The sequence below is a fragment of the Mastomys coucha genome, unplaced genomic scaffold (assembly GCF_008632895.1).
Source record: "Mastomys coucha isolate ucsf_1 unplaced genomic scaffold, UCSF_Mcou_1 pScaffold22, whole genome shotgun sequence".
Classification (NCBI taxonomy): Eukaryota; Metazoa; Chordata; class Mammalia; order Rodentia; family Muridae; genus Mastomys; species Mastomys coucha.
Window position 1 is genome coordinate 99,881,372 of NW_022196905.1, and position 26,449 is coordinate 99,907,820.

At 44.1% G+C, this 26,449-nt stretch overlaps 1 protein-coding gene and 1 pseudogene across 3 annotated transcripts in view; both read right to left on the reverse strand.

Annotated features, from left to right (window-relative positions):
- On the reverse strand, nt 1-4,483 carry LOC116068056 (annotated as a pseudogene). Its single transcript, XR_004109419.1, has one exon. The product of XR_004109419.1 is annotated as a transcription elongation factor A protein-like 8 (transcript).
- Tgfbr3 (transforming growth factor beta receptor 3) overlaps nt 1-26,449 on the reverse strand; it is a 191,538-nt gene that overhangs the window by 27,811 nt on the left and 137,278 nt on the right. For both annotated transcript variants that reach the window (XM_031337166.1, XM_031337167.1), the window contains exons 5-12: nt 22,745-22,928; nt 18,311-18,479; nt 16,538-16,685; nt 10,412-10,601; nt 8,441-8,769; nt 7,843-7,995; nt 5,066-5,206; nt 4,535-4,693 (exon numbers count right to left, since the gene is read on the reverse strand). In XM_031337166.1, the coding sequence (XP_031193026.1) occupies nt 4,535-4,693; nt 5,066-5,206; nt 7,843-7,995; nt 8,441-8,769; nt 10,412-10,601; nt 16,538-16,685; nt 18,311-18,479; nt 22,745-22,928 (1,473 nt within the window). The remainder of the gene's footprint in view (nt 1-4,534; nt 4,694-5,065; nt 5,207-7,842; nt 7,996-8,440; nt 8,770-10,411; nt 10,602-16,537; nt 16,686-18,310; nt 18,480-22,744; nt 22,929-26,449) is intronic.

Sequence of the window (26,449 nt, forward strand, 5' to 3'; positions counted from 1 at the left end):
AATAATGATTGTCAGTTTTATTCCTCTGGCTAAGCAAGCCAAGAGGTAATTTCAGGTTTACATTTCTTTTTAATAGTTCATCAAAAGGTTTAGTGCCTTTATTGACCCTACAAGCTGGTTACAAATTAATTTTAATTAACTCCCACTGATTAAAAAATCTGCAGTTCTTTATGAGATATGTATTCATTAAAAAATCAACATAAGCAAAAGGCAAAATTAAAACACACCACACCAAAAATAAGTGCTGTTAAGTTTTTTGATATGTATAATTATACATGTACACACATAATTAGGAATTTTCCTATATATGTGAACTGATCCTAAATATGTTGCTTTTCAATCTGCTGTTTAATTGTATATTTCCATGCACAAGTATGAAACTTTCCAACTGAAAGATAAACATGGAAAATGGGTCCAAAAATTCCAAAATCCAATTAGATGCTGGTAACAACAAAACTACATAACAGAAAACACCGCCAGGTAATTATTATTAAAAGTAAAATGAAGTTCAAAGAAACATCAGAAAATGCTAAGAGAAAGAAAGCAGCAGCCACATTTCAATATCAGAGAAAAACCAATTTCAAGGCCTGAAGCACACAGGGTCAGGACGGCTTCCGGAGTCTTTGCTTCCAATGCATCAACACAAACGTGTTCCTTCCTCCCCTTATCTCTTCCCTAAGCCTTTCCAGCTCATCTACTCCTCTCATTACTTCCTCAGGGTTCGGTGCCTTGCAGGAGTGTCCTCATAGGCTCTTGGCTGGGTTCAGCAGGCTCTCCTCTAAGGCTTCCTTCAGTCTCCTCCCTCATTTTCTCCAGAAGCCGGAAGATTTCCTCCTGCCTGCTGTGGTGAATCTTCTGAAGAAGCCTTCATCTGCTTTTGGTGTGTTCTGGGGTGTTCCTTCGTTCTCATCACAAGACTTTGTGATGTTGATTATTTTTTTCTTCATGAATTAATCCTGTAGGTATCTGGAGATTTTCCTCTCTTCTTGCACCTCAATTTATGTCATGCTCAAAAGATCAAGAGTCCTGGAAGTAGCTGGGCCACTCTTCTCTAGCAGGACTGAGCTTCTACTGAGGAACTGCACCTCTGGTTTCTTGTATCAGGGACAGTGTGATTTAGTGGCCATCACCAATCTGGCAAAGTGTCCCAGTTGTTCATAGGACCAACCTAGCCTTGCAAGGGAGGTGAAGGTGGGAGGAGACTGCTTCATGGAAAACTAACCTAGACACATTTCCAAGTCATTTATTCTTCCCTCTTACAAATCACTTCTGTACATCATGTCCAGATCTCATTAAGGTTTCTTTGTTCAGAAACAGGAAGTAGTGCTTAGCCAAATGTAAGCAGAACTCAAACCTTAGCTATCCTGAACTCTGCTAAAACCCTGGAACAAAACTGGCTCCACTGTTTGGTGGCACGAGTTGCTGTGTGGACCCCTCTTCCAACTCCAATGCCTCTTTCCTTGAATAATCTAAATATAAACAATAAACTTAAACACTTTAGAAATAAAGTTGTCCTTATCCATCTACCAAGAGCCCCCAAATGCTTTAAAAGATAGTAAGATAATAAACTTAACATTTGGAGCCTGCTAGGGGAATCTCCTGATACTGGAGGAACTTTTGATTCACAGTACAGAAGATTCCACATTGGTAACTATGGGGTATTCACATAAGCATGAGCAGAAGGTGAAGGTAATTACAATGTTGCCATCTTGGTCAAAACTGTGTAAATATCTATTTTCACTATCCTTGAGTTATTTCTGCTGAACAAGATGTTCTATCCTGTTAAGGTGGTAAATTATATACATGCTGCAAATAAAAAGTGCCATTTAACATGAACTAAGCTTATAGTGCAGAAATATGTTGACTCTTCTTACTTTCAAAGGCATGCAATACAGAATGTCTGTTAGACCAGCAGCTCTCAATCTGTAGGTTGCAGACTCTTTGGGGGTCAAACGACTCCTTCGCAGGGGTCACATATCAGATATCCTGCGTATCAGACACTTGTTTTACAATTCATAACAGTGGCAAAATTAAGTTGTGAAATAGGAATGAAATAATTTTATGGTTGGCGGTCACCACAACATGATGAACTGTTGTAAGGGCTGCAGCATCGGGAAGGTTGAGAACCGCTGTCTAGATTTCCTTATGGGTGCTTTTGAGGAGAAAATATTAGCAAGTCTTGCTGGAGAGTGGACTTGAAGTGAACAGTGGGAAGGTTATAGGTTTTAGAATGGGACCAGACCAAGGAAGTCACATGCTCTGCTGCTCTTGTGCATACCCAGGACTCAGTTCTCTCTCCTAGAGGATGATGGCCATAATGAACGTAAAAGATGCAGTTGGTGTAAGAAACACTGAAGTAAAGGTGCAAGCAGCACAGGGTCAGCAGGAGGGACCCCCAGTAGTGTGGCTCTATATGCTCATCACTAAGCCAAATGAACTGAAATTAAAGCTGTCATCATATCACCGGTGATCACCCTGGAGTGACCCGAGAAGAGGGGCAAAGGGGAGAAGATCTTGAATTAATGGAACTGTGGTCCAGAGGGAACAGAAGGTTCCAGGAAAAACTATGGAGGGCAGCTGGAAAAGAAACCAAGAATGGCTCTTCAGGTTAAGCCAAGATTTATGAAGTTTTATTTTACTTAAGTAAAAAATTTTCCTACCAGCAGCGGAGTCCAAACCAGGAAAGAAAGACAAGGAATGGTCAATGGTACCCGATTTAGAGAGACATTTACAGATTCTCTTTCTTACTGCTGGTAGTTTCAGTCAAGTTAAAAATAGTTTATAACAACTCACCCGGCCCCAGATCTTTCTTAACATACTTGATATTTAAGATAGCAGTAAAAAACATTTGATCTACTTTTAAAATCAAATTTAACTACAAAAACATGTGAGATGTGAAATAATATAAAAGGGGGAAAAAAAACAAGAACAAAAAACAAAAATATGGAAGGGAGGAGGACAAGGAATCTACTGGCTTCACTGAGTAGGCCAGCACTCCAGGAGCAAGAAAAGAAATGAAAATGTTCAGGGTGGGGTAAACAGGCAGATTAGCCACTGGCTAGCATAAATCACAAAGCCATCAAGGAGCAGAGCTGGCATCTGTTTAGATAACAGCAAAGGGCAGCTAAGCAGTGTCCTCTCAAGCCGGTGCCATAAGTGGGAGTTGCTGACGAAGACCCTTGTGAATATGGAAAAGGCAGAAGAATATATGAATCTTGGATCAGGAGAGATACATGCTTAGGAACAACCATACAAAACATGGACTCCCCCAGGGCACTCACAACAGGGAGCCAAGTGCAGAGGGACTAACTCAGATATGACTGAAGAAAACAGGGAGGGCTTCTTGGCTCCACGTCAACCCAGGGCTGATGCGCAGGCACACTGTCTTTGCAAAACAGACATGGGTGCTCTGTGATGACTTTCATCTATGGGAGTCTGCCATTTCTATCCCTTCTCATCCTCCCACTGTGAGGTGCAAAGCAACCATGATGCCTTTTGGTGAAACCAGCAGACTGGTTATGCCATATTATAGATGTCAGGGCACACAGAGAGCAGACAGCCTGAAACAGAGGTCTATCTTCTCCAGAATAGAGTCTGTGAACTTAGATATTGACCTTGATATGAAGTTATATTTTATTCCCTTCCATAAGGCAATTTGAGGGGATTACTTTAGCAGCACCTGGCTGTCAACAGCACATCCTCTGGAGAAAGGACTGCAGAGGAAGCAGCAGGCACAGGTGTCATGCTGGACAGCCTTGTGTCTAATTTTCTCATCCAAAAGTGGATCTTAATAATTAACCCATTCTTACCCAGTCTCTCTAGCAAGTTAGTTCATTATGATTATAGTTGTGACAGATCCACTGTATCGTAAAATGGTAATAAATATTAGCTGTTGTTATTTCATTATTGTCACCACTGTCTATTATTTTCATAGCATTCCAGATTTAAGCTATGTGTGGTGACCACCATTCCAGGTGGAAAATGGTTTTAACAAATTCATGCGGCTATTAAGATAATGGTTTTCAGGAGAGCACACCTTTTCACTTGGAAGTCCAAGATAATATGCGAGGTATTTTAGAAGAGTCTACAGATAATTCTGACACTGAAGAGCTAAACAACTATCCCCAAAGTGCTGATGTCAGAATGAGCATGGCACTTTACTGGTACAGTTCACACTTTGCTCATTGTTTTCTTTTTGACATTTACTTAAAAGCCACTACATCCATTTAGCATAATTCATAAAATCCTGCTATTTCTTTTTTGATCAGAAAGTGACCTGGAAGTCTTTTCTGAGCCAAGCCCTTACTTAAATGTCTAAGAAAACAAGGGAGACCCATGCAAGGTGCTCAAGCTAATGTCACAGGGCCTGCTAATGTCACAGGGCAGCTCAAGCTAATGCCACAGGGCCTGCACAGGGCACCGGCTGCACAGGGCACCGGCTGCACGGGGCACCAGCTGCACAGGGCACCGGCTGCACGGGGCACTGGCTGCATTGGGCAGTAGGCCAGACTGGAGGCTAACACACCAACCTCACCTCGACATAAACATGCTCGTTCTCTGCCACAGAGAAGACCCCTGGGGATGGCACCAGAAAGAGGTCTGTGTTATACAGCTCCATGTTGAAGGTAGCATTTCCATCGAGCTGGTCCTGGAAGCCACGGGGACTTGTCAGCTGCCGCAAGCTGCAGTTAAACTGGAAAACCACCAACAGATGAGAACACACCAGTCACATGAAGAGCTTTAGCCTTTACCATGCAATTTTATTTTTTGATACTTCCCAGTGAAACAAACCAAATGAACACTATTACCACAGAACCATCTAAGGGAGACCAGCATGTACCACAACCACACCAGCACTGGAGACCAGCACATACCACAACCTCCACACCAGCTCTGGAGACCAGCACCTACCACAACCACCACACCAGCTCTGGAGACCAGCACATACCACAACCACCACACCAGCACTGGAGACCAGCACATACCACAACCACAACACCAGCACTGGAGACCAGCACATACCACAACCACAACCACCACACCAGCTCTGGAGACCAGCACCTACCACCACTACTCCAGCTCGGCTCAGGGGGGCAGTTTCTCCTTCATCCATGTCTCCAGGAAACCCATTGTCACCTGACTCCAAGTCTTCGTAGCCATCTGGCCAGCCACTGCTATCTCCAGGGGATGGAGCCTGCACCACAATCTAGAAGACAGGGGACACACAGCTATTGCTCCTGTTGGCAGGAAAATGCCATGCCACATGTTTCTGGTTCTACTTCCACTAGCACCCACGTGACAATTCAAATGCAAACAGAAAATTTGACTTTATACAACATCAGCAGGAGTTGATTCTCCAAGCTTTTTAGGATTCTTCAAAGTGGTGAGGAAATACAGAAAAGCCCAATTCAAGCTGAAGAGCTGAACTAAAATTTGGATTTTTTTCCCTTGCAAAAAAATTGCAGATTTAGTTATAACTATGTTAAATAATTATGCTACTTCAAATAGCAGGAGACACTAGACGTTGAAATGGAGTTATAGGGGCCGTCCTAGGCTTGCCCCTATTTGAGAGGGGCTTCTAATGGGTCCTAAGGTGTTTGTTTGTTTGTTTGTTTGTTTGTTTTGGTTTTTTTGAGACAGGGTTTTTCTGTGTAGCACTGGCTGTCCTGGAACTCACTCTGTAGACCAGGCTGGCCTCAAACTCAGAAATTCACCTGCCTCTGTCTCCCATCTAAGGTGTTTTTTAAAAATATGTATCAGTTTTTACCTTTTTATAATTTTTAAATTATACTGTGTGTGTGTGTGTATGTGTGTGTGTGTGTGTGTGTGTGTGTGTGTGTGAGAGAGAGAGAGAGAGAGAGAGAGAGAAAGAGAGAGAGAGAGAGAGCAATTTGTGGGAGCCAGTTCTCTCCTTTCACTATGTGGGTCCTAGGGATCAAACTCAGGCCATCAGCCCTGGAGGTAACTGCTTTCACCCACTGAGCTATCTCATGGCTCTATTCAGACCTTTTAAGCCTTAAAAGGTCCTTAAATTGTAAGGTTTGTGGAAAGTTTGGTTTAAGTTAGAAGCATAGGGCCTAATGTTTCCACAGAGCTGGTCTTCTCATCTTTGATCTTATACCCCTCTTTTGCTCAATCCTTCTCAATATCTTTTCTTGTGTGTATGGGTGCAGAAATGACGCTCTCTTCACAGGAATGTGTCTTCATATTATTGGCTGACATTACTGTACTGGGTCAGCTGTAAACAGGACAGAAAGTGTGGCCCAAAGGTTGCAACTCTGCAAATCACAATCTAGTTTTTTATTTCCATTTCCATGCTTGAATTAGGATCATAATGGAAAACAGAAATATAGAGGGAGTCTGAAGATTCTTCCAAACTGTCACCACAGGGAGCAGAACCGGGGCAAGGGTGGAGGAGTAACTGAGAAGGCACCTGACACACTCACTCACGATGTGGGGAACTGAATGCCTTGTTCTTAACAGTCAGGAAAAGAAAAGCAAACAAGAAAGAAGTGACTTTTCAGACCGGATATCCCTTCTCTCTTGGGGCAACTGAAGATTTAACTCACTAGATCACCTTCTAGCCAGTGCTAATTTAGAATCAGTTTAAAACGTCCAAATTAAGTGCATCACTATTGCATGGTGTTTGTATATTTAGAGAAACTGGATAATCACAAGAAAATTAGTGTCATAATGAATAGGATGTCAAAGTTAATAGATGAGTCAAGTAGCATAAGCCAGTCAGTCGGGTGCTGAGGAAAATTCAATGGGTATGAGACTGGGAAGAGTTGGTCCTGGCTCTCCTGCATAACCAGCCCCTCAATTTTGACCAAGCCTCAGAACTCTCCAAGGCTCAGTTTCTTGGCCTTTGAGATGAAAAGACTGAGTGAAATCATGTTGTGCCTCTTTCTCGTGCCAACTGTCTAAACGTCCCTGAGGAACAATACAGCAACCTTAAAGGACAGCAATGTGACACACTGGCTAGAGGCCTCTCTAGCTGCCCTTCTGGGTTGGGTCAAGTACAGGGATGGGTGGTCACATGAACCAGCAGCCTAGAGACCTGGCCTATGTCAGTGGTGGAACAGAGCTAGGAGCTCACAGAAATATACCCTGCCCAATGCTCACATGGTGACTGTGAGTGGGGTGCTGAGAAGTATTTTAAAATTGATCTGCAAAACTGGTACTTTGAAATGCCTTTGGGGTTTTGTGCTTCAGTCTCCCTCCCTGAAGAGGATAGGCCTCATCTGATAAGATTCAGATGAACTGACAGGCATAATTTCTAGAAAGCAAGAGTTGATGACTGCAACGAATTATTTTTTGGGAAAACTAGAACCTTCTTCCAGCTAACTTCAAAAATAGATCTCCTTAAATTTGGGTCTTTATAGAGGTAGAGAGACTGGATGATGTCACCGAGATTCCTTTCTGATTTTAGGCTCATGGAGGAAGGAGTCTCTTCTCACTCTTGGACAAGCAAGAGACTATGTAACCATTGGGGGATTCTCATGTGTACCCCAGGGCTTTGGGGTTTTAGCCCCTTAAGGACCTTCCAGTACAAGCACAGCAGGATGCCACAGGCAATCCCTCTATGGTTGAACCATCATTAGATGGATGAAGGAAGTATGTGAGATTACCACAACTCCAGCTGAGAAAACAGGACCCTCAAATCCCAAACACACACTGATAAATCAAAACAAGACAAGAGTTCAGGGTGACAGTCCATCTCCCCTTGTTGAGAACTGATATCTGGCTTTATCTCCATGCCACTTATTTCCAGAGGCTAGCCCTCAATAATGCTTAGCAATGCCATGACAAAGGTAAAGCTTTGTTCTAGAGAATACTCACAGAGTTATAGTAAACCACACCATCCGGGGCTGACCTCCGATGTCTAGTACCACAGCCATTCAGGGGAGACTCCAGAACAAAGTGGGTACCATTCATCTTGGCTTTGCAGGAAGGATCCAACAGGGTGAGCTCCATCCCCAAGTAGCCATTGGTCTAAAATGGAAAGCACCAAAGGCTATCGGAGGGCTTAAGAGCTGTTCACTGTACACAGTAACAAGCAGCGCCTGAGGCCTCAGGCAGGCAGGCATAGTGCCCCTCCCCTTTTCATCCAGAGCCCCCCTCCCCTGCCAGCTTCTCCTGGGAATATCAAGCCTTTTCCTCACCTTGTACCTGTCGACAACAGCCCAATGACTGTGTTTATTGGCACTGAAAATTTAATAGCAAAATATTGGCATACAAGGATCTGAACTCCCCTCCTCTTTTGAGAACAACAGGAAGTGAATAAAGGTCCTTGCCAAGGGAAAGTGACTTATCCCACTGGGAAAACACCACCAAGTGTGGAGATTCAAAAATGAAATAACTACAGGGAAATAATAAATGCAGAGTTGCAGCTAGCTGGGGAAAGCTTCATGTCTTTCCTTTAAGAGACTGCACTGACCTGGAAAGAATCTTTGTCTACAGCTACGACCATCTTTTCATTGTCACATTTGACTGACAGGGCAATGTTGACGCCCCTTTGCACTTCTTCTGGCTCTCTGTGGTTTGGAAGCAGTTGAACGCTGGGAATGATGGGCTCCTTTGGCTGGGGGATCCTGTCTTCTCCCTCCTTCCAGCCTCTCTTGGGAATATCCGGAAATGGAAAGGGGAGACCTCCATTTGGGCTTTCCCCTCGGACAGGTGGGCTGTCCAGGGCAGGCAGGTGGGCCGGGCCCAGCAGGATCTGAAGCTCAGGAGGAATGGTATGGATTTCCTCATCTCTCATCTCCTCTGTGGAAAGAGAAGACATCATGAGTGACTGATGCCCATCCATGGTCATTGTTAGAGACAGAACAGGAGTTAGCACAGAATGGGTGGAAACAAAGTTACAGTAAATGAGCAATGTATAAAATTAACTAAGAAATGTGGAAACCTGAATTCTGATCCTGCTGTTCTAACTAGCTGGATGGCTTCAGACAAGTGACTTCCTTGTCTGTGACTCAGTTTCTCAAGTTTTAAAATTAAGAGTTTGGAGTATATCAGTGATCCTCAACTTTGCGTACACATGGAACTCCAGTCATTAATGTTTCCAGCTTCGTGTGATGGGGATGCTCCATCACCATGGAGACTCCTTCTGCTAGATAATCTCTAAGCCCTACAAACTGTATCTGTGTGATGGGGGCAATAACGGCCTAGTCAAAGGCCTTAAACTACTTTCTTTGAATCTAGGGTTTTAAAATCATTTTTCAGAAGATTTCTTAAAACAATATTGCTATTTTTATATTTTATTTTGTAGTACCAAAGATCAGGCCTAGGTCCTTTAGCATATTGGGTGGTTCCTCTGCTACTTTGATGCTGCTCTGCTATTCATTGCCTTCTTTTTAACAAATGAAAGTCCAGGCGATATGAACACTCTTTGAACACTGTCTCTGGGGAGAAGAGCTCTTTAGACAAATTTGTCTCTTCAAAGGAAGACAAAATTCCATAAAAGCACTGCCGTCATATTTTCAATAACTTACAGAACTAGTTTTTCTCCCAGTATTCTCTGCCTCCACTATTATCTGAGCCCAGCTGACCTATGCTTAAGATCACACCCACATCAGTGTGAGCTAGAGATGATTCATAGACGTGGCCTTTCTTTCTACAAGATCCCTTTGAAAAGGATGCTATGGCTAGGTCCAAATGAAGCCACAGTTTTGGACTGCTTTTAACATGCACATTGATTTAAACAAAAACATGCCCCGTCACCAAAAACACAAACAAACAAAAGCTTCATAGCAGTTTACCAGCAGGATAGATGTTTTCTCCTCCCTTGGTTTACTGAGGCTCCCAGGAATCTGAGGCTCAGGCTTGGGGATTAAGCAATGTTTCTACTAATAGTACAGACACGATAAGTTGGGAGTAGGAACCAGAGCTAGAGCACTGCAGCACATGTACCATGGGGTGAGGAACATGTCAAGGTCTCAGAAAACTTGGGGTTCAAATCATACCCACTTTAAGACTCTAGAAACCCCCAAGGGCTTGCAGACTCTGCTTTGGCTAGCTGTGTAAACTGGAGTGGCAATTCTGCCTCCACAGCCCAAGTAAGACCTACTCAGTCGGAGCCCCCATGGTTAAGCTTTGGCCTCTTGTCACAGGCTTCTTCCCTATGGACCTACCCCTTGGTGTTGTCAGTTATGAGTGGTCACTTACCGTTCTGATGTGATCACAGTGGACACAGAGCCAAAGTGTCTGACATGCAAGCAACTCTCCATCCCTGAGAATGTGTGTTATGGTTGCCTCCAGTACGACATTAGTTTAAGCTTTACGGTGAAGCCGACAGATTATTAAGATGGATAGCAGGAAGACAGCAACATATACATGGAAATGAGAGTCCCTGCTGAATAGCTTCTCTGGGAGACGGAAGCCAACTGGTGGGAAATATCATGCTTACCATTGTTCTCAAGCCGAAGATGAAATCTATTGGCCACAGGAGCCATTGTATATGATGTCACTGGACTGTAGCCATTGTCCAATGCCCACTTCATCAGATTCTCTTGGGTGGAAGGGATGTCATCTCTTACCAATTTGGTCACTGTCATGGATCGTTCACTCTCTTTTCCAAAGCCAATACTGTTGGGAGCCTAGAGACAGCAACATTTCGCCCATGAGTCTAAAATTAAAAGTGCCAGTCCTCAAGGTCAAGCCTGCTCAAGGTCAAGCCTGCTCAAGGTCAAGCCTGCTCAAGGTCAAGCCGCGGTCAGGCAGGATCCCAGCAGATGGCGAGACCGGGTCAGGGAGTTACAAAAATGAAGGGGACTCACAGGTGAAAAGGATGTTTTACAGGTGTATATGGAGGAAGGGGAGTTGGGGGTGGTCACAATTGAGATGCATTGTATACATGTATAAAGTTGTCAAAGAATAAAGGATATTCTAAAAAGATACTTTGAATGAGGAATTATCTGAAACCAACAGATTCTAGATTGCATAAGGAGGATTTTCCCTCTGATTTGCCTTCCTTGGAGAAGACACTGAGATAAAGCGATGCACACAGAGAGACGCCTATCCCCACTGAGTGCTTTCTTTATGTCAGTTACTAGTACAATAAGTACACACTTCAAATGTTCTCTTCCTCTTTTTTATTTAAAACTGTCTGTAAAGTACACAGGTGTGCACACTGTGTTTACAAACATGTCTGTGGTTTTGCATCATATGGCCTAGATCTACAGGGAAGATGGCATGATGGTGAGACTCTCCCAATGCTGGATAAACTATTAGCTTCCACATAGTAAAACTCAAATCTTTACATTTCATCTGATTGGTTTAGCCATTCTGAAATTGTATTTACCTGCTAATTTTGTTACAGCACTACATTTTTGCCCTGGAGTACTAATTAAGAAACCGCAGTAGCAGTAGCAGTTTATTCAGTAATGAAGGAGGAAGCCCTTACATGCTCATATAGGTAACATGCATGTTAAAACTGAAAGGACGTAATAATAGAGATGGCCATCTATAACAATATGGAGATTCTTAAAGCCATATGAAAGGTTAGTTTTTATTAGCAATCTGTTACAACACTAAAATGATAGTATTCTTTTAAGGAAGTTTATGAATGGCCTCTGACTAGCCAGGATACAGGCAGCAAATGTCTATGTCCCCCGCTGACTCCTGCAGCAGGGATCCTGTCAGTGAGTGAGGAGGCTGGTCACTGCAGAGAGAGACCCACTGGGGAAGCACAGTGCCCACAACTGCTCCAACAGGGCTGGGGCGTGTCCAGGGCATAGATTATACCATTGTCATGCCACATCAACGTCCCTTTAATTTCCATGCCCACTGATTTTCTCCTGCGTGTCTGTAGCATTTTTCCAAAATTCCTCATTTGTTTCCCATTCTCTTTACCCCAAACATGACCAAATATTAATCCTTTCCCACTGTAGAGCCGTAAAAGACTCACAGGCTCTCAGCTCTCTTGGCCTACTTGTTGTGGGGTATTGGCTGAGGACGCTTATATTCTAACTCAAAGCTTCAAAGCGTCACCCAAGATCTTCTTCTGTCACCCAAAAAGCTTATCTAGGGGCAAACCTGCCATGACTGGCCAGTCACGACTTCCCATATGCATGCAAAGAAATGGGAGGGAATGAGAAACAAATCATGCCACCATCTGTAAGCTGGGTTACAGATTGACAGACTAGCTCTTCCTCATATTCAGAGGAAACTCCTAAAGGAAGAATGAGAAGAAGAGAGATGGGGGAGGGAGGGGGGAGAAAGAGAAAGGGAGAGAGAGGGTGAGAAAGGGAGAGAAAGAGAGAGAAAAAGAGGGTAAGAGAGAGGGAGGGCAAAAGTAGGAGAGAGAGAGAGAGAGAGAGAGAGAGAGAGAGAGACAGACAGAGACAGAGACAGAGAGACAGAGAGACAGAGAGAGAGACAGAGAGAGAGAGGGAGAGAGAGAGAGAGAAAGAGAGAGAGAGACAGAGAGAGAGACAGAGATACAGAGAGACAGAGAGAGAGAGAGAGAGAGAGAGAGACATGGGATTGAAAATGGAATGAGACAAAGCAGGAATCGGGGCTGAAATAATAAGAGCAGGCAGCTCTCAGAGCTTCATTCAACCAGCATGCTAAGGTGCAGCACCTCCCAGCCCTTCAAAGCAGCATGTGTTTTGACTGGCTGGAACCGCATCCTTGGCCTAAACAATACTGCCTGGCTTCATCTGCCCTAGACTTTCATGTTGTCAGACAGCTGAGAAAATACTGTATTTTCAGAATCTCATCATTGCAATGGCCACCTGTTCTGCTGTACCAGGATGGAATAATCTGTTCACGCATTTCCACATTAAACATAGAGGCTGTCAGTGTAATTCATGTTAATTGTGGCTTGGAACTGAAAAGAGCAGACATCACTCTGTGCTAGGAGAGCAGCAGGATGACGCGAGACAAGCTGGTTCTCAGCACTGAGTAAATTCCTCGTCTCTGCATTCCTAGGACTCTCCAGACCTTCCCAACCTTAGTGCAGCCAAGTGGGTGTTCAAAGGGTGTCTCCCCAAATACTACCACCATAGTCTTCAGCTCCATTTTCTGAACGAGTAGTGGGTTGGCTCTGCCCATGCCTTTAAACGATGGTGAAGAGCAAGGTTTAAGGGAGAGTAGAGAATGCTGAGGAGATGCACACCGAGCCTTTAAAATATCATCAAGAGAAAACTGAGTGTTTAAGTTTATTACAATTTCATCATTGTATGTGTGTGTGTGTGTGTGTGTGTGTGTGTGTGTGTGTGTGTGGAGCTTGAAGCGCTTGAAGCTTGAAGCACGTGGAACTTGAAGGACTATTTGCAGGAGCTGGCCCTCTCCTTCCACCATCTGCATCCCAGGGACAGAGCTTTGGCCCTCAGAGTAGGCAGCAGGTGCATTTACCCACTGAGCCATCTCTCTGACCCATAAGAGGAATCCTCTAAGAAGTTGCCTTGTCTTTTCTGTTCTGGGGTTCTCCCTGCTGTGGAAGTGACTGTGCCCATGGGGGCCTGTGGAAGGGGCCAGAGCCACACTCCACTGCTGTTGTTCTTGTTGCACAGCCTCCCTATCTCTCTGACCACTTCCCACTACTGCCTATGCTATGCCTCTAACAAACCCACACACAGCCATGTGTGTGTGCTGCTCGCATTCTTCTTCCGGGCGTCTTATGAACTTTGGTATATCTTCTATTTTCACCTAGGTTAAAGAAGCCCTCTGAGTTTCCTGTGGACTGATTCTTCAAGTGAGCGCGTTTGGAAGGAAGTTAAGTCTTTGTACAACAGGTCTGTGATAGACCCTTACATTTATTCTCTTACTTAGTCTTCCTTTAATAGAGGAGCTAGGTTTTACCATTGCTCTGCTAGTGAGAAAGAAGCTGTGGCTAACAGACTGGCTAACACACGTAGCTGAAAATGCTCCATAGACCTGTGTGCTATAAAGAGAAACCCTATATGCCCTTAACAAATACTCGCTGGATAGATGAATGAGCTTAGCTAAACCCCTCAATGAGTGAGTGCTGTCACTGTGTCCCATTTCACAGTTACACCATGTTCAGTTGGACTAGCCACCATGAACTGGCAGCTGGAGTTGGTGCTGGAATCTAGCTTTGTCTGGTTGAGTCAGAGTCCTTTACTGTTCACACTTTACCATGTTGTCTGTAAAGGGAAGAACATTTCTCCCTTCCTAAGCTGTAACCTAAACTTCTGTCTTAGCATGTACCTGTTCCTCATAGCACAGTTCATTCACATTTGGGGCAAGGAGGTAGAAGTCAAATAGCCAGAAACTGACTGGGGAATAAAAGATCATCACGAAACATTACCTAATTGTTTAGCAATGTTGCCATGTATTGTCCAAAACTGGCCTGGAACAGGAGTGCAGCCAGCGAGAGGAATATAAACAGATCTTGTTTGGGATGATGGCTGATCTTATTCCTCATCTTTCTTAGTCTCTCTGACTCCTCTGAGAGTCATGAACATTCAAGCAAAGCCCCGGACCACTGTGGTTCAGGCACATGCACTCAGGGACAGCAGGAGCCACCAGTCAGGGCTGAGAGAGTACATAAAAACTCCAGCAGGGAATTAAAATGTACCGTATGTTTTCTGCCTTTCAAAGCATGATTCCCTTTCCTGTTTTTGTTATTTTGAAACTAAAAACAGTTGGTCGGTGTGCCAAGCGGCAAAAGCAGCAGACACTCCAGGTCGCCACCACCCCTCAAGCCTTGCCAGGGGAAGGCAATCAAAATATCTGTGACCTTGGAAAATCACAGCAATGTTTTGCACTCAGCATCAGCTTCATGCGTCACTACTACACCTGATAAATTATGTGGACTGTTTCAAAGTCTAAGGAAAATAATAATAATAATAATAATAATAATAATAATAATAATAATAATAATAATAATAAATAAAAATCCATAGGAACAAGGAAAAAGTATTTTAAATGAAGATGTGCTCCTAGCTCTGTCAGCTCCTCTGGGGAGCTCATCTACGTGACTGGACTTATAGGGAACTGTTGGTTTTGCTCACTGCTGATCACGTAGAAGATGCTGCTTGCAAAAGAATACAGATCACATGGAAGGTGCTGTGTGCAGATGAATGTAGAATCAACACAACCAAACATAATCTCTTCTAAAATATCAAAAGTCTAAAATCCACTCCAGCTGTTAAGAAAGTTGGTCAATTAATAATTCATTAAAAAAATTGACTCTTACAAAAGAGATGCCACGGAGATCTCTCTCTCTCTCTCTCTCTCTCTCTCTCTCTCTCACACACACACACACACACACACACACATACACACACACACACACACACACACACACACACAATTTGCTCCAATATTGAGCCAAATAGTTTTTTTCCCCTAAATATATCTGAGATGAGCTTGATTTTACCAAACTTTAATAAACTTTTCATGAACCACTGCCTTATCCTGTCAGCCAGCAAGGCTCCTCACAGAAGCTTTTTGAAGCAATGGTAGAGTAAGCTGGTTTACTTTTGAAAGGATCATGTGTAGTGCACGTACATGTATGTGAGTAGGGTGCACACAAGTGTTTGTGGAGGTCAGAGGTCAACATCAAGTGTTTTCTTGAATCTATATCTGCCTAATTTTTTTTTTTTTAAATCTGCTCTCTCAGTGAACCAGGAGCTTACTACTTCAGCAAGCTGAATGGACAGCCAATGAGCTCACTACTTCAGCAAGCTGAATGGACAGCCAATGAGCTTACTACTTACTTCAGCAAGCTGAATGGACAGCCAATGAGCTTACTACTTCAGCAAGCTGAATGGACAGCCAATGAGCTTACTACTTACTTCAGCAAGCTGAATGGACAGCCAATGAGCTCATGGCGTTCTTTTGTCTCTGCCTTCCTCACTCCAGCCCTGGGATTACTGCTTGCAGGATAGTCATTTACTAACTGAGCACCCCCCCCCCCAACACACACACACAGTACCCAGAGTTACTTTTCTGTTGCATCCTGGAAGTTGGATGCAAGCAAGACTCACCCAATACCACGTATATCTCAACAGGGAGGTCCACGGCAAGGCCTGGGACCAGCTGGATTTCCTTCCTCCTTATACACCTGATCACCAAACACCACATATATCTCAACAGGGAAGTCCATGGCAATGGCCTAGGACCAGCTTGATTTTCTTCCTCCTTATACACCTGATTCCAGAGTAAATGCTAAGGTTCAGGACCATGATGTTGACCATCTACAGAATATGCAGACATGAAAAATGTTCATTGCTTCATATTTATTAAGACTAGAAACACACTAATGTGTTTCAAAACTTTCCTAACGAGGTGACTAGAATTCAGAGAGCTTAAGAACATTTCCAAGGCCGTAATTTTTAAGTAGTAGAACCAAGATACAAACCCAAGTCTGTAATGCTCCCTAGGGCCATGTTTTAGCCATGACATTGACTGTCCAGCAGAAGAAACCAAGTATAGTTTGCAAAGTGAAAACTAACAGAGATTACAAAGTTCAAAGAGGCAGAACCTTTGCAAAAATAACACACACAACCACAGTTTAAATTACTGCTGTTTAACAAGACCAAGAAATGAGCAACCAACTTACAATAACCTTCAAGTTTCCCTTGATGTCAAAAGACTTGATCACCCAGTTGACAGATTTTTTGCACTTCAAGATCAGGACGAGGTTTTTGACCACCTCAGGATCCTCTCTAGCAGGTCGTATGTCAACTATTATATCCACCTGGAAGGCGCTGTGTGTGAAAACCAAAGACAAAGTCAAGACCTAAGCCAGGAGGTTGTCATGTCTCCAAGCCTCGTGTCCCTCGTGTCTGGCCAGTTGATTAAAATGCTGGCGTGGGTCCCAGGCAAATGACATGTGCAAAACAGATTGCTGTTGCACACTGAACAAAATGGGTTTACATAACAATAGGATTGCAGGCCTGATGCTAATTAGCCACCGAAGTGTTTCTCCTCTAGAGAGGGAAAGGGAGACGGCTCCTCCATGCTGCACCATTGAAGGGACTTGAACACCCCATGGGACTTTCCTTCTGAAGTAGAATTTTCTGTTTTCAAGGTTCTGTGCCTTCGCCCTCTGTGGTGGAACTTCTAAGTCCCTATATGCCGAAGCCCTTCAAAACCTGACGTGGGTGGCTGATGAAGGTGGATTGGGGGGACAGGAGGTGTGCTAGCACATGCACCAGGAAATGTCAGAATAAATAAAAGGCAAAAGGCCTCTTATGTAAGTTTTGATTACAGCATCGATAACAGTTAAATAATTATATCTGAACTTACTTTCCCAAACTTCTGGATATATAGTTACTAAATTAGTGGTCAAGAAAGCAATTAACAAAAAAATTGATGAGCACAATACAAACTTCTAAGAACTGAGCATAAGAGAGAATGGTTTTTACTAAGTGAACATTTTACTACATGTTCCAGATTTGAGGGAGAAGTCTGTCTTGGTTTCATTTGTGAGACACAATGATCAGAGTGCCCGGCTGAAGGTCTGCACACCCTCCAAGTCCCTCCCAGAGGTCTGTACATGGCATGGAATGGAATCCCACCCAAACTAATCTGAAGTCTATTCAATTTTGAATGAAAACTCTATTATACTTCTCATTTCAAAAATCTCTCTACAAAAAAATGGTAAAGTCTGAGTCACTGGCCCATATGAAATACAGGTCAGAGTAGAAAATCATTTTTTTCTCCTTAAAAACAACAACAACAACAACAACAAAATCTAACTATTTTCATAGGGAGAATCAAACTTCCTCATGTGTCAAATTGTGCTATCTAATGGATCTTTGGTGCGTACCATGAAGATGCACTATACACACACACACACACACACACACACACACACACACACATACAAGGTGGGGGGATAAAAGTTCTGCATGGATATGTGATCCATTATAAATATAACTGAACTGGTAACTAAACTGAACTGGGACTAAATGGTAACTGTGATAGATAATAAGGCTACTTTGTAACTCTAATGTGTTTCAACAGTGATGACATCAGTCAAAGGAGATCACAAAGGTGAACCATCATGTCTTAAAAATTAAACCCAGAAGTTAAGAAGGGACTTCAAGAACCCTCTGGTATATATATATATACTTATAAACAGTGATGATGCAAACTACAGCACCATGTCATCCTCTCCTCCTCTTCCACAGCTTCTGTGATCCATGCCTGAAGCATGGCTGCCTCCCGCTCTCTCCAAATAAAATGGGCTGCTTCCCCCTCTTACCTTCACATTAGGGGAAAACAGATCTTTACTTTTATCTCTTCTCAGTTTGTAACATACACACAAACTCGCATACACATGCACACACATACACACATGGGTGCACTTGTGTGCACACGTGCTCACCTGTAAGGGTTTGAGTTGGGGGTAATTAACTCAATGATGTGTACTTCCTTCTCATGGGGCTGACTGGATGGGACGCAACCTTTGGCGGCTTTGGGTTGAAGGTACTCCGCAAGGTAATTGAGTGAAAGAAAATTCTTCCCTATGTTACACGTGGGAGGGAACACTTGATCTGAAAGTAAAGACAAGGCATTGGGTCAGACCAGTGAGTTTATGGGACCAGACTGTAAGAAAAGAGGGGGTAGTGTGACTGAGGCTAAGTCTGAACCAGAAGCCACAGCCCTAAGGGACCTCTCCTGTGGCCTCAGTATTGCTCAGCCGTGCCTTCCACCTTGGCTACCAGGGCCTTCTGCTGGCCAGTGCTAGTGGCTTCTTTTTGCCTACACCCACTCTTTTCTTGTCCCTATTCATCTCCTCTGACCTGCTATGCCCCACTCGTTTTCACTAGTGTGGTCCTTTGTCTTGATCCAGGTCAGAGCCACCTCTTAGGACTCTGTCCCTCAGAATCAGATTGGGGTGTCATGTGGGACATAGACTTGTTTCCTTTCTGAAGCTCTGTAGATAATGTAAGCTGAGGCTAAGACTTCCAGCCCTAAGCTGGGGAGTATAGCTCAGTTGGTAAAGTGTTTGCCTAACATGCAAAATGTCCTGGGTTCCGTCTTCAGTATCGTGTATAAGGTTCTGCCGCATGTACCCATAACTCAGCACTCAGCAGGTAGGGGCAAGGAAAACTAGAAATTTGCAAGCATCCTTAGCTACATAGCAAGTCTGAGGCCAGCCTGGGCTACAAACCTTACCTCAAAAAATAAAACATCAACAAAGATATATAGCTATGAGGAAAAAATGAAATCATGGTGTATACAGGAAAATGTATGCAGCTAGAAGCCTACATCAGGCTAAATAATGAGACTCAGGATCTCAATCCTCTCTTTGTCTATTTTCTCTAGATAACCCCAGTCACTCCTGTGTTTCTAGACCACAACTCCTCCACTGGGCTGCAGATTTAAGACTGTCATCTGTCTACCCGAAGGTCCTGACCTACCCAGGTATTTCCATGAGCATCTGCAACATTGAATCCATTTTTAATCCTATAGGCTTCTCCTTGGGTACTTTGATATAAGTAGCTATTGGTTCTCTGGCCCACACATCTCTTTTCCATTTTCACGATGCTTTTATGAATACCACTGGCTGAGGACAGATCACCACTTCCACTGGGGAAGAGACATCCCAGCCCCAAGACTCTAAAGACACTCCCCATAGCACATGCTGTGTACACAGCACTACACCTGATGGGATTTCCATCTTGTGGCTTAAATGTTTAAGCAGAACCTGAGTGAAGTTGCTGGCACAGTGACAGCTAGGACTAGTGTCCAGGAAGTTTTACGTGGAGCCAGATTTTCAGAAGAGGAATGAACCAGACCTGGCACTTTGGTGAGACAGGCTTATGTCTTTTAAATTTTAAGGATGGGGTTCTGGGGTTCACCTTCACATGGAAACCTCACCTAAAAAATAGGGGATGAGCTTTCAAGGTTCTAAGGCTGGGCTGAAACTGCCCTCCCCAGCCCTGTACAACTCATACTGTGGCACTGCAGCTCCCCGGAGTACCTCAGAACAGGGGGCACTACGGTGTGATTGCTGCAAGACAGCATTGGCTCAGGAAGAGAACATTGGCTTAGGCATCCTGCATTCCTTTCTACAAGCCTCCTCCAAGGAAAAAGCCCACAGCTTAACAATTCAGGCTTTGGAGCAGCCCTCCTCCACATCTGCTAAGGGTTTTTCCAGATGTGCAGATGAAGAGTGTGTACTTCACAGCTGCAGCCCTGTGAGGCCTCCCCCCAGCTCACAAGACAGAAAACAATATCAGGGACTGCAGGGCTGAAATCTAATTGAGAATCAGGAGATGTGTATGGGCCAGAAGACTCAAAAGACTAGTGCCCTCCTGGGACTGTGGCTTGCAGTTCCTACACAGGTATGCCTAGCATGCAGCTGGCACATAATAGACACACAGTATAGGCTTCTGGAATCCACCAACGATGATGTGAAATTTGAGACAAATAGACAAAGATTGATCAAGGTTGATGAGCAGCTAGGAAAAGTTTAACTGTCTAAAAGCTGCTGTTATTAAGGGTTCCAGTCCCACATGCCACTGTAACCAAGCACGCTGAAGGAGCCGATCACATTTTATGGTGTGGAGTCTCTCAGCTCAAGTGCCTTTCCACATGGTTGGTATAAAAACTTATACCAAGTGCCAAGTAGAAAGGGAGCCACAAATGGCAATCTGCAGGCAGAAACCTCTTAAGCTTGGTAGGAATGGTGAGGGTAATGTGGCTAATGACCCTGGTACCTAGAACAGTCTGCTCTGAGAGCAGCAGTGAGCCTTGGAGGTCATGCAGAGGCTCCATTTCCTGCCATGAAGGCTATGCTCTAAGACATGGCACTCAGGTAAGAGCCAGCAGTCTTCACTCAGCTCCTTCACTTTGTCAATAGTGAGCACCGCCACCTGGAGGGCTCACAAAAACACACTTTGCTGACCCCATCTCTGTTTCTAATCTAGCTGGCCAGGACTGAGCAACAAGATAGTATTTCCAACAAGGTTCTCAGTAACAGTGATGCTCCTGACACAGTGGCCACACTCTCAGAGCCAATGGGGTCTGAGCAAGAAGAGACTCTTAGCTTGGGTCCATGTTTGGAAAGCTAACAGTCATACTGATGCAAAGTGATCATTGCTAACATTGCCTGGGGTCTACGAGCTTAATAGAACAGTTGTGCTCCTCTCTCCCTGAGATGGCTCCCTTCCTTGACATGGGCCAGTGACTAGTGCCCAACTGATGGCTGGAGTCAAGTCTCAGGGATGCTAGGGATGCTCAAGGAGTCGACCAGATGTTACCAACTGGGTACCAGGTGTTTACTTGTACTTCTCAGTGTGGAGCTCAGCTACTTGAGTGTCACAGCTCTTGGGGACAGGTGACTACTGTGCTATTCCCATTGTCAAGGAAACAGGGTCCAACATTCCACATACTTCCACTCCAAATTTTCATGTTCTTGTGATCCAAGAATTGTTATCCCTTCATCCCTTCATGCTACTACATTCTGCTTCAGACAGGCAGGGTACTGGTTTACAACCTCTATGAAGATATGTTTTTAAAATCTTTGTTCCAATGAGGCCTGACTACCACAAGAATCTAGGAACAAACTTAGGCTGTGCAAACCTCATTCCCCTCTAAAACCCTCCTCGGGCCAGCAGAGAGCACTTCCCAATGACCTCCAATCACCAATGAAGCTCCCCTTCATTCTGGACATGTGCTTATGTGGCTAAGACTCTAAGTACTGCATTAGGTAACATTGTTAGACACAGAAGTGATGAATTCTACAGCTGAGAACTGGCTTTGCCACTTTCTAGTAATATGGATCAGAGCACATCCACTTACCCCTCCCTAAACTCTGTATATAATAACAGAAACAATGTCCCCTTCTTGGACATGTAAAAACTCCAGATATGTACTGCATGTAACTGACACACCAATGTGACTCACCATTACACATCAATGATGGCTCACTTTTATCACACCAATGGTGGCTCATTTTTACTTTAAACCAGCCCAGATCCAAGATGGTGGACATAGCATTTAACAGTCCCCAATCCGTGCTTGACATCTAGGCAGGAAGTGACAGCTGCTATCACATTCAAGGGGGCCACAAAAGAGCTACAATACTATTTACACAGCTGATGTGAGCAGGTCCCGTTCGTGAGGGTTATTTCCTAGTGACTTTTGAGGGTGGGTAGAGTCCCAAATATTCCCAACTAAAACTGATTTTAAAATATTTTAAGCAACAGGCTTTCAATTGAGTTGTTGGAAATCTTATCTTTCTGCAAGTCACAGAACTTAAAATGGTCTATCTCTAATCAAAGCATGTAGTTCCTTTCTTCAAGAACTTGTCCTTGTAAAAAGCATTAGTTCTAAAAATGTACTTGAATATTTTCCCCTCAGTTAGTGACTAAAATTTAACTGATGTCTGAACATCAGAAATGGACATGGCTTAAAACATTTGCAGAATCACAGGTAAGAAGCTACCCCAGCTGTCTAACCCATCCTGCCTCTTTCAGTGTATCCCTCACCACTGCTGTCCCCTCCCTGACACTTAGCCCCGGGCTTATTCTGAATTCTGTGCTAGACTGTGTTCTAAGTCCTACACAACAACCTCCTTTCCACTCAGCCACACTGCTCCCTACCTCTCAGCCGGCTATGACCAATCTCACTCCTGCAGAAGGAGAAAAAGGAGGTAGTGTAGAAGAGTAGCTCTCATGAGATCTCTTAGGTTTCTGCCAGTTCCGGGACTCTGGAATCTTACCATCCCTGGCTCTGAGCACCTGGACTCAGAAAAGCAAACAACCAATGGTTATAAATCCATCATTATCAGAAACCATGTAATATTTACCTTCTCCCACTTTGATATAGATGTTTCTTGCTATCTTGAGTTCGGTGAAAGAAGTCACTGCTCCATATTCCTTTTGGGCCCAGCGTAGCAGATGCTCATTTTCTTGAGGGAAACTCCTTTCCTCTGTTTGTGCTGTCAAGGAGAAGTTTCCTGATGAAAACCGGACCACAGAACCCTCTGAAACCTGGAACAAATAGAACTGTATAGTTAACATGCCAGAGTCAAAGCAGACATAGAGGAAGTCCTAGCGAGACTTAACCATCATACCTAGTGTGTCTCTTCTCTCTGACATTCAGGCAGATATGGCAGAGGCAAGCTCACTGAGAGCTGACTCAAGCAGTCCCAAGCCCTCTCTCCCAGAGAGAGAGGGGGCAGGGAGAGAATGAACAGAATCAAAGCCCAACCTTCTGAGTTCCTCCAGTCTCCATTTCTATTGTTGACATGTCTGTGGATGGATCAGGAACACAGTGCCTCTCTCAACACGTATGGATGTCAGTGCCGTTGCTAAAATTGGATATTTAGAGGAAATGCAGCACCTCTCTTGACAAAGGCTGGCTTTAGAAGTCTTTAGCTATGTCATTTCCTAATCAGTAAGTACTCTTTGCACAGTATTTATCCTAGATTGGGTGCTATCTGTAACCCAGGAGTAATTTAAAGTCTTCAGGGGGTGGAGCTTATATGCAAATACTATGTTGTATTAGGAGAGACACAAACATCTGTAGATTTTGGTACAGGGAGGTAGTCTTGGAACCTGTCCTATGAATCAGTTGTGCCAGAAGTCATTACTGTGATGTGCTACATGTCATAGAGGAAGTGTTGGTAAGTGTGCAAATGGGCTTCAGGATCAGGGCAATGATCTCAAAGTCTGATGAGCAACTAAACATGGCTTCCACAGGTGTAACATCTGCCAACAGTCACCAAGACATATACAGTGAGAACCATTTGCAACTGGTTTGTGTTTTCCTGAGCATTAACATAAAGAATGGCCAAGGTGTCCAATTTTCTACAGGTATCTCAAGTTCAAGTTTCTCAGCAGGAAGAAGAATGTGCATAACAGCTCACTTAGTTAAGTCCCAGATTCCCACAGGAATCATGAGGTCAAAAGGGTGTCAAATTAACCCAAAAAAATTGCAAGGAGGTCTGTGCAAATGTTACATTGTTGTGGTATAGTCAGACCATCCCTGGCCTTGCATAGCATGCTGTATAAATAACACATAAAAAGGAAGGGCTTCCCAGCGTGTGAGTGCTACTGGCTACTACTTATAAACTGATTAGTTTCTATCAGTGCCAATGTGAAAACCCAAAGTAGTTAACAGTGCTCAAGAGTCTCAAAAAACTATACATGCCATACATTAAACTTCATATTAACTATTTGTTCTTATCAAAAACTAAGTACTCAAGAGGCTCTAAATAGCCACACAGTAACAATGAACGTCAGAATGAAAGGCAAGATGAGGCGGGACTTTGCCAGGTGGGTCCCTCACATAATGTGAGCAGAGGCTCCAGGTGCTCACTCCGCAGCTGTGATATGCACTGGGTACACTTCCTATACGACATTTTACACACCCTTATATATGCATGCGTACACACACATATAACTTGTTTGTTTTTAAGACTGCTCTTGCTGTGCAGCAGCCTAGCTCTGAACTCTTGATCTTTCAGCATTAGCCTCCCGAGGGCTAGAATTACATGTGCCACTGTGTCTGGCATCCATATATTTCCAATGCTGATCCATTCTCTGAACTGACCCATGATCTGTGTCTGTGTTGCCACCATCTCTGTCGTGGCTGAAGCAGAAAGTGCCTAAGGATCTGCTAACATGCCTAACACCCAGACTTACTAGACTCTCCAGTGGGCCCAGCATCTCTGGGTGACCCTGCTTGGTCATATTAGGAAATACCTTTCCAAGTGTTCCATAGCATGGAGGGCAAGTACAGACCCATTGTGGGTACCTTGCAGATGGCTCTCTACCAGTGACTCTCAGCCAGAGATGATTCTATTCCCCAAGGGGACATTAAGCAATGTCTGTCAAGAAATAATTTTGATTCTCAGAACCAGGAGGGAGAGAAGATACTGGCATCTCTCCTAGCCATCCTACGATGTGTGGAGCTGCTCCAACAATTACCCAGAATGCCACTCCACTGAATCTGAGCAAACTTGCTGAAGACACTGGCAGTATACTCTGGGCAGCCTGCAGTAGTGATAATGAAGCAATGACAAAGAGTCATTACTACCCAAAGACCTGCTCCATTCCCCAGTATGAACCCCTAATCACCCCATTTTATAATATATATCAGGTTACACTCTTTTTTGTTTCAATATTTATTTACTTTGTGCACATATGTCCCTGGGTGTGTATTGAGGTCAGAGGTCAACTTGAGAGGTTGTGAGGCTTAGCAGCAGCACCTACCCTCTGAGCCATCTCACAGGGCTCTGTGAGTTCTTAACATTTAAGGAAGCCTTTCTGGTCTGTACTGGCTTAGGAAGCACAGAACTAACCATTAATAAACTGGGTAAAAACTATGTCCTAAATGAACACTAGCTGCCCATCCACTATGTGTTAAGCACAACCACGTGCCTTCCTTAGATAAATGATAACTTGTAATGGTCCTCGGGCTGCTTAAGCGAAGCCAGTGTGGAAACTTTAGCTTTGGCCTTGTTTTGATGCTGTGTGTTCATGTCAGCAGCCATCTCCTTGCCTCACACTAACCATGCCACCCCTTGGTATCTCTGTTGGGGTGCAGCCATGCCTCAACACTGAATCCCAAACCATCCTCATCAGGCTTTCTGATTTTTGTCCAGCAGTAAAATCTTCTTGCTTCTGAAAAGAACTTAAATATTTTTATTCAGCTTGCCACCAAAAGAACAAAAACCACAGGAGTGCAGAGCAGGCCTTGACCCACCCACCGTCAGCATCATTCCTTGTGAGAAGGCGAGGATCCCTACATGTTTGTTGCTTGTGTCCTTTTTCATGTTATAGCTATACAATTTAACTCGAGGTTTTAAATACATTATGCAAAGCAAACTTCCTTTTTTTTTTTCAGAGTGAATGAAGAAACATATCATACTGGTACATTCCATGGGCAAGAAGAAGAGTGTAAATAGAGGGAGTTGGCAGCAATATGGGATGCAGCCTGAAGCCATTAAAGAGCCAGGTAACAGCCATCAGGGCTCATGCTGATCTGTCCTTCCAGCCACACACCAGCAACACTGTCCCAGTGCAGTCTTCTCTCCAGGCAGCCCCAAGGTTCATAAACTCACAGCTGAGGAATTTGGAAAGGCAGTTAGTTACCACCACTCCTCAGGCACATTCCAATAAGAAGAAAGGGAGGCTGCCAGGAGCAGGGAGGTGTCCCTGACTATAGGTCAATGGAAATTTTCTGCTTTCAAAAGTGGTTAGTCAGCGCTCTCCTCTCAACCAGTAGCTCCACCGGCCCCACAAAGGCCCTCCCAGATATGATGGGGTTGTAGGAGATGTTGTTCACAGGTGGCCCCCATAATCCTCAGGACCAGAAATGACTATGATTTCCACAGAGAAAGAATCCTCAGAGAGACTAATAGTCTCCTGCAGCACCAGGGTGAGATCCAAGCATGAGGCTGGTGACTTCCTATCACAGTGGGCTTCTGTTTCAACTCTTCCAGAAAAAGCCCCACACTTACAGCCATAAGTCCCTCCCCTCCTCTCCCCTCCCCTCCCCTCCCGTC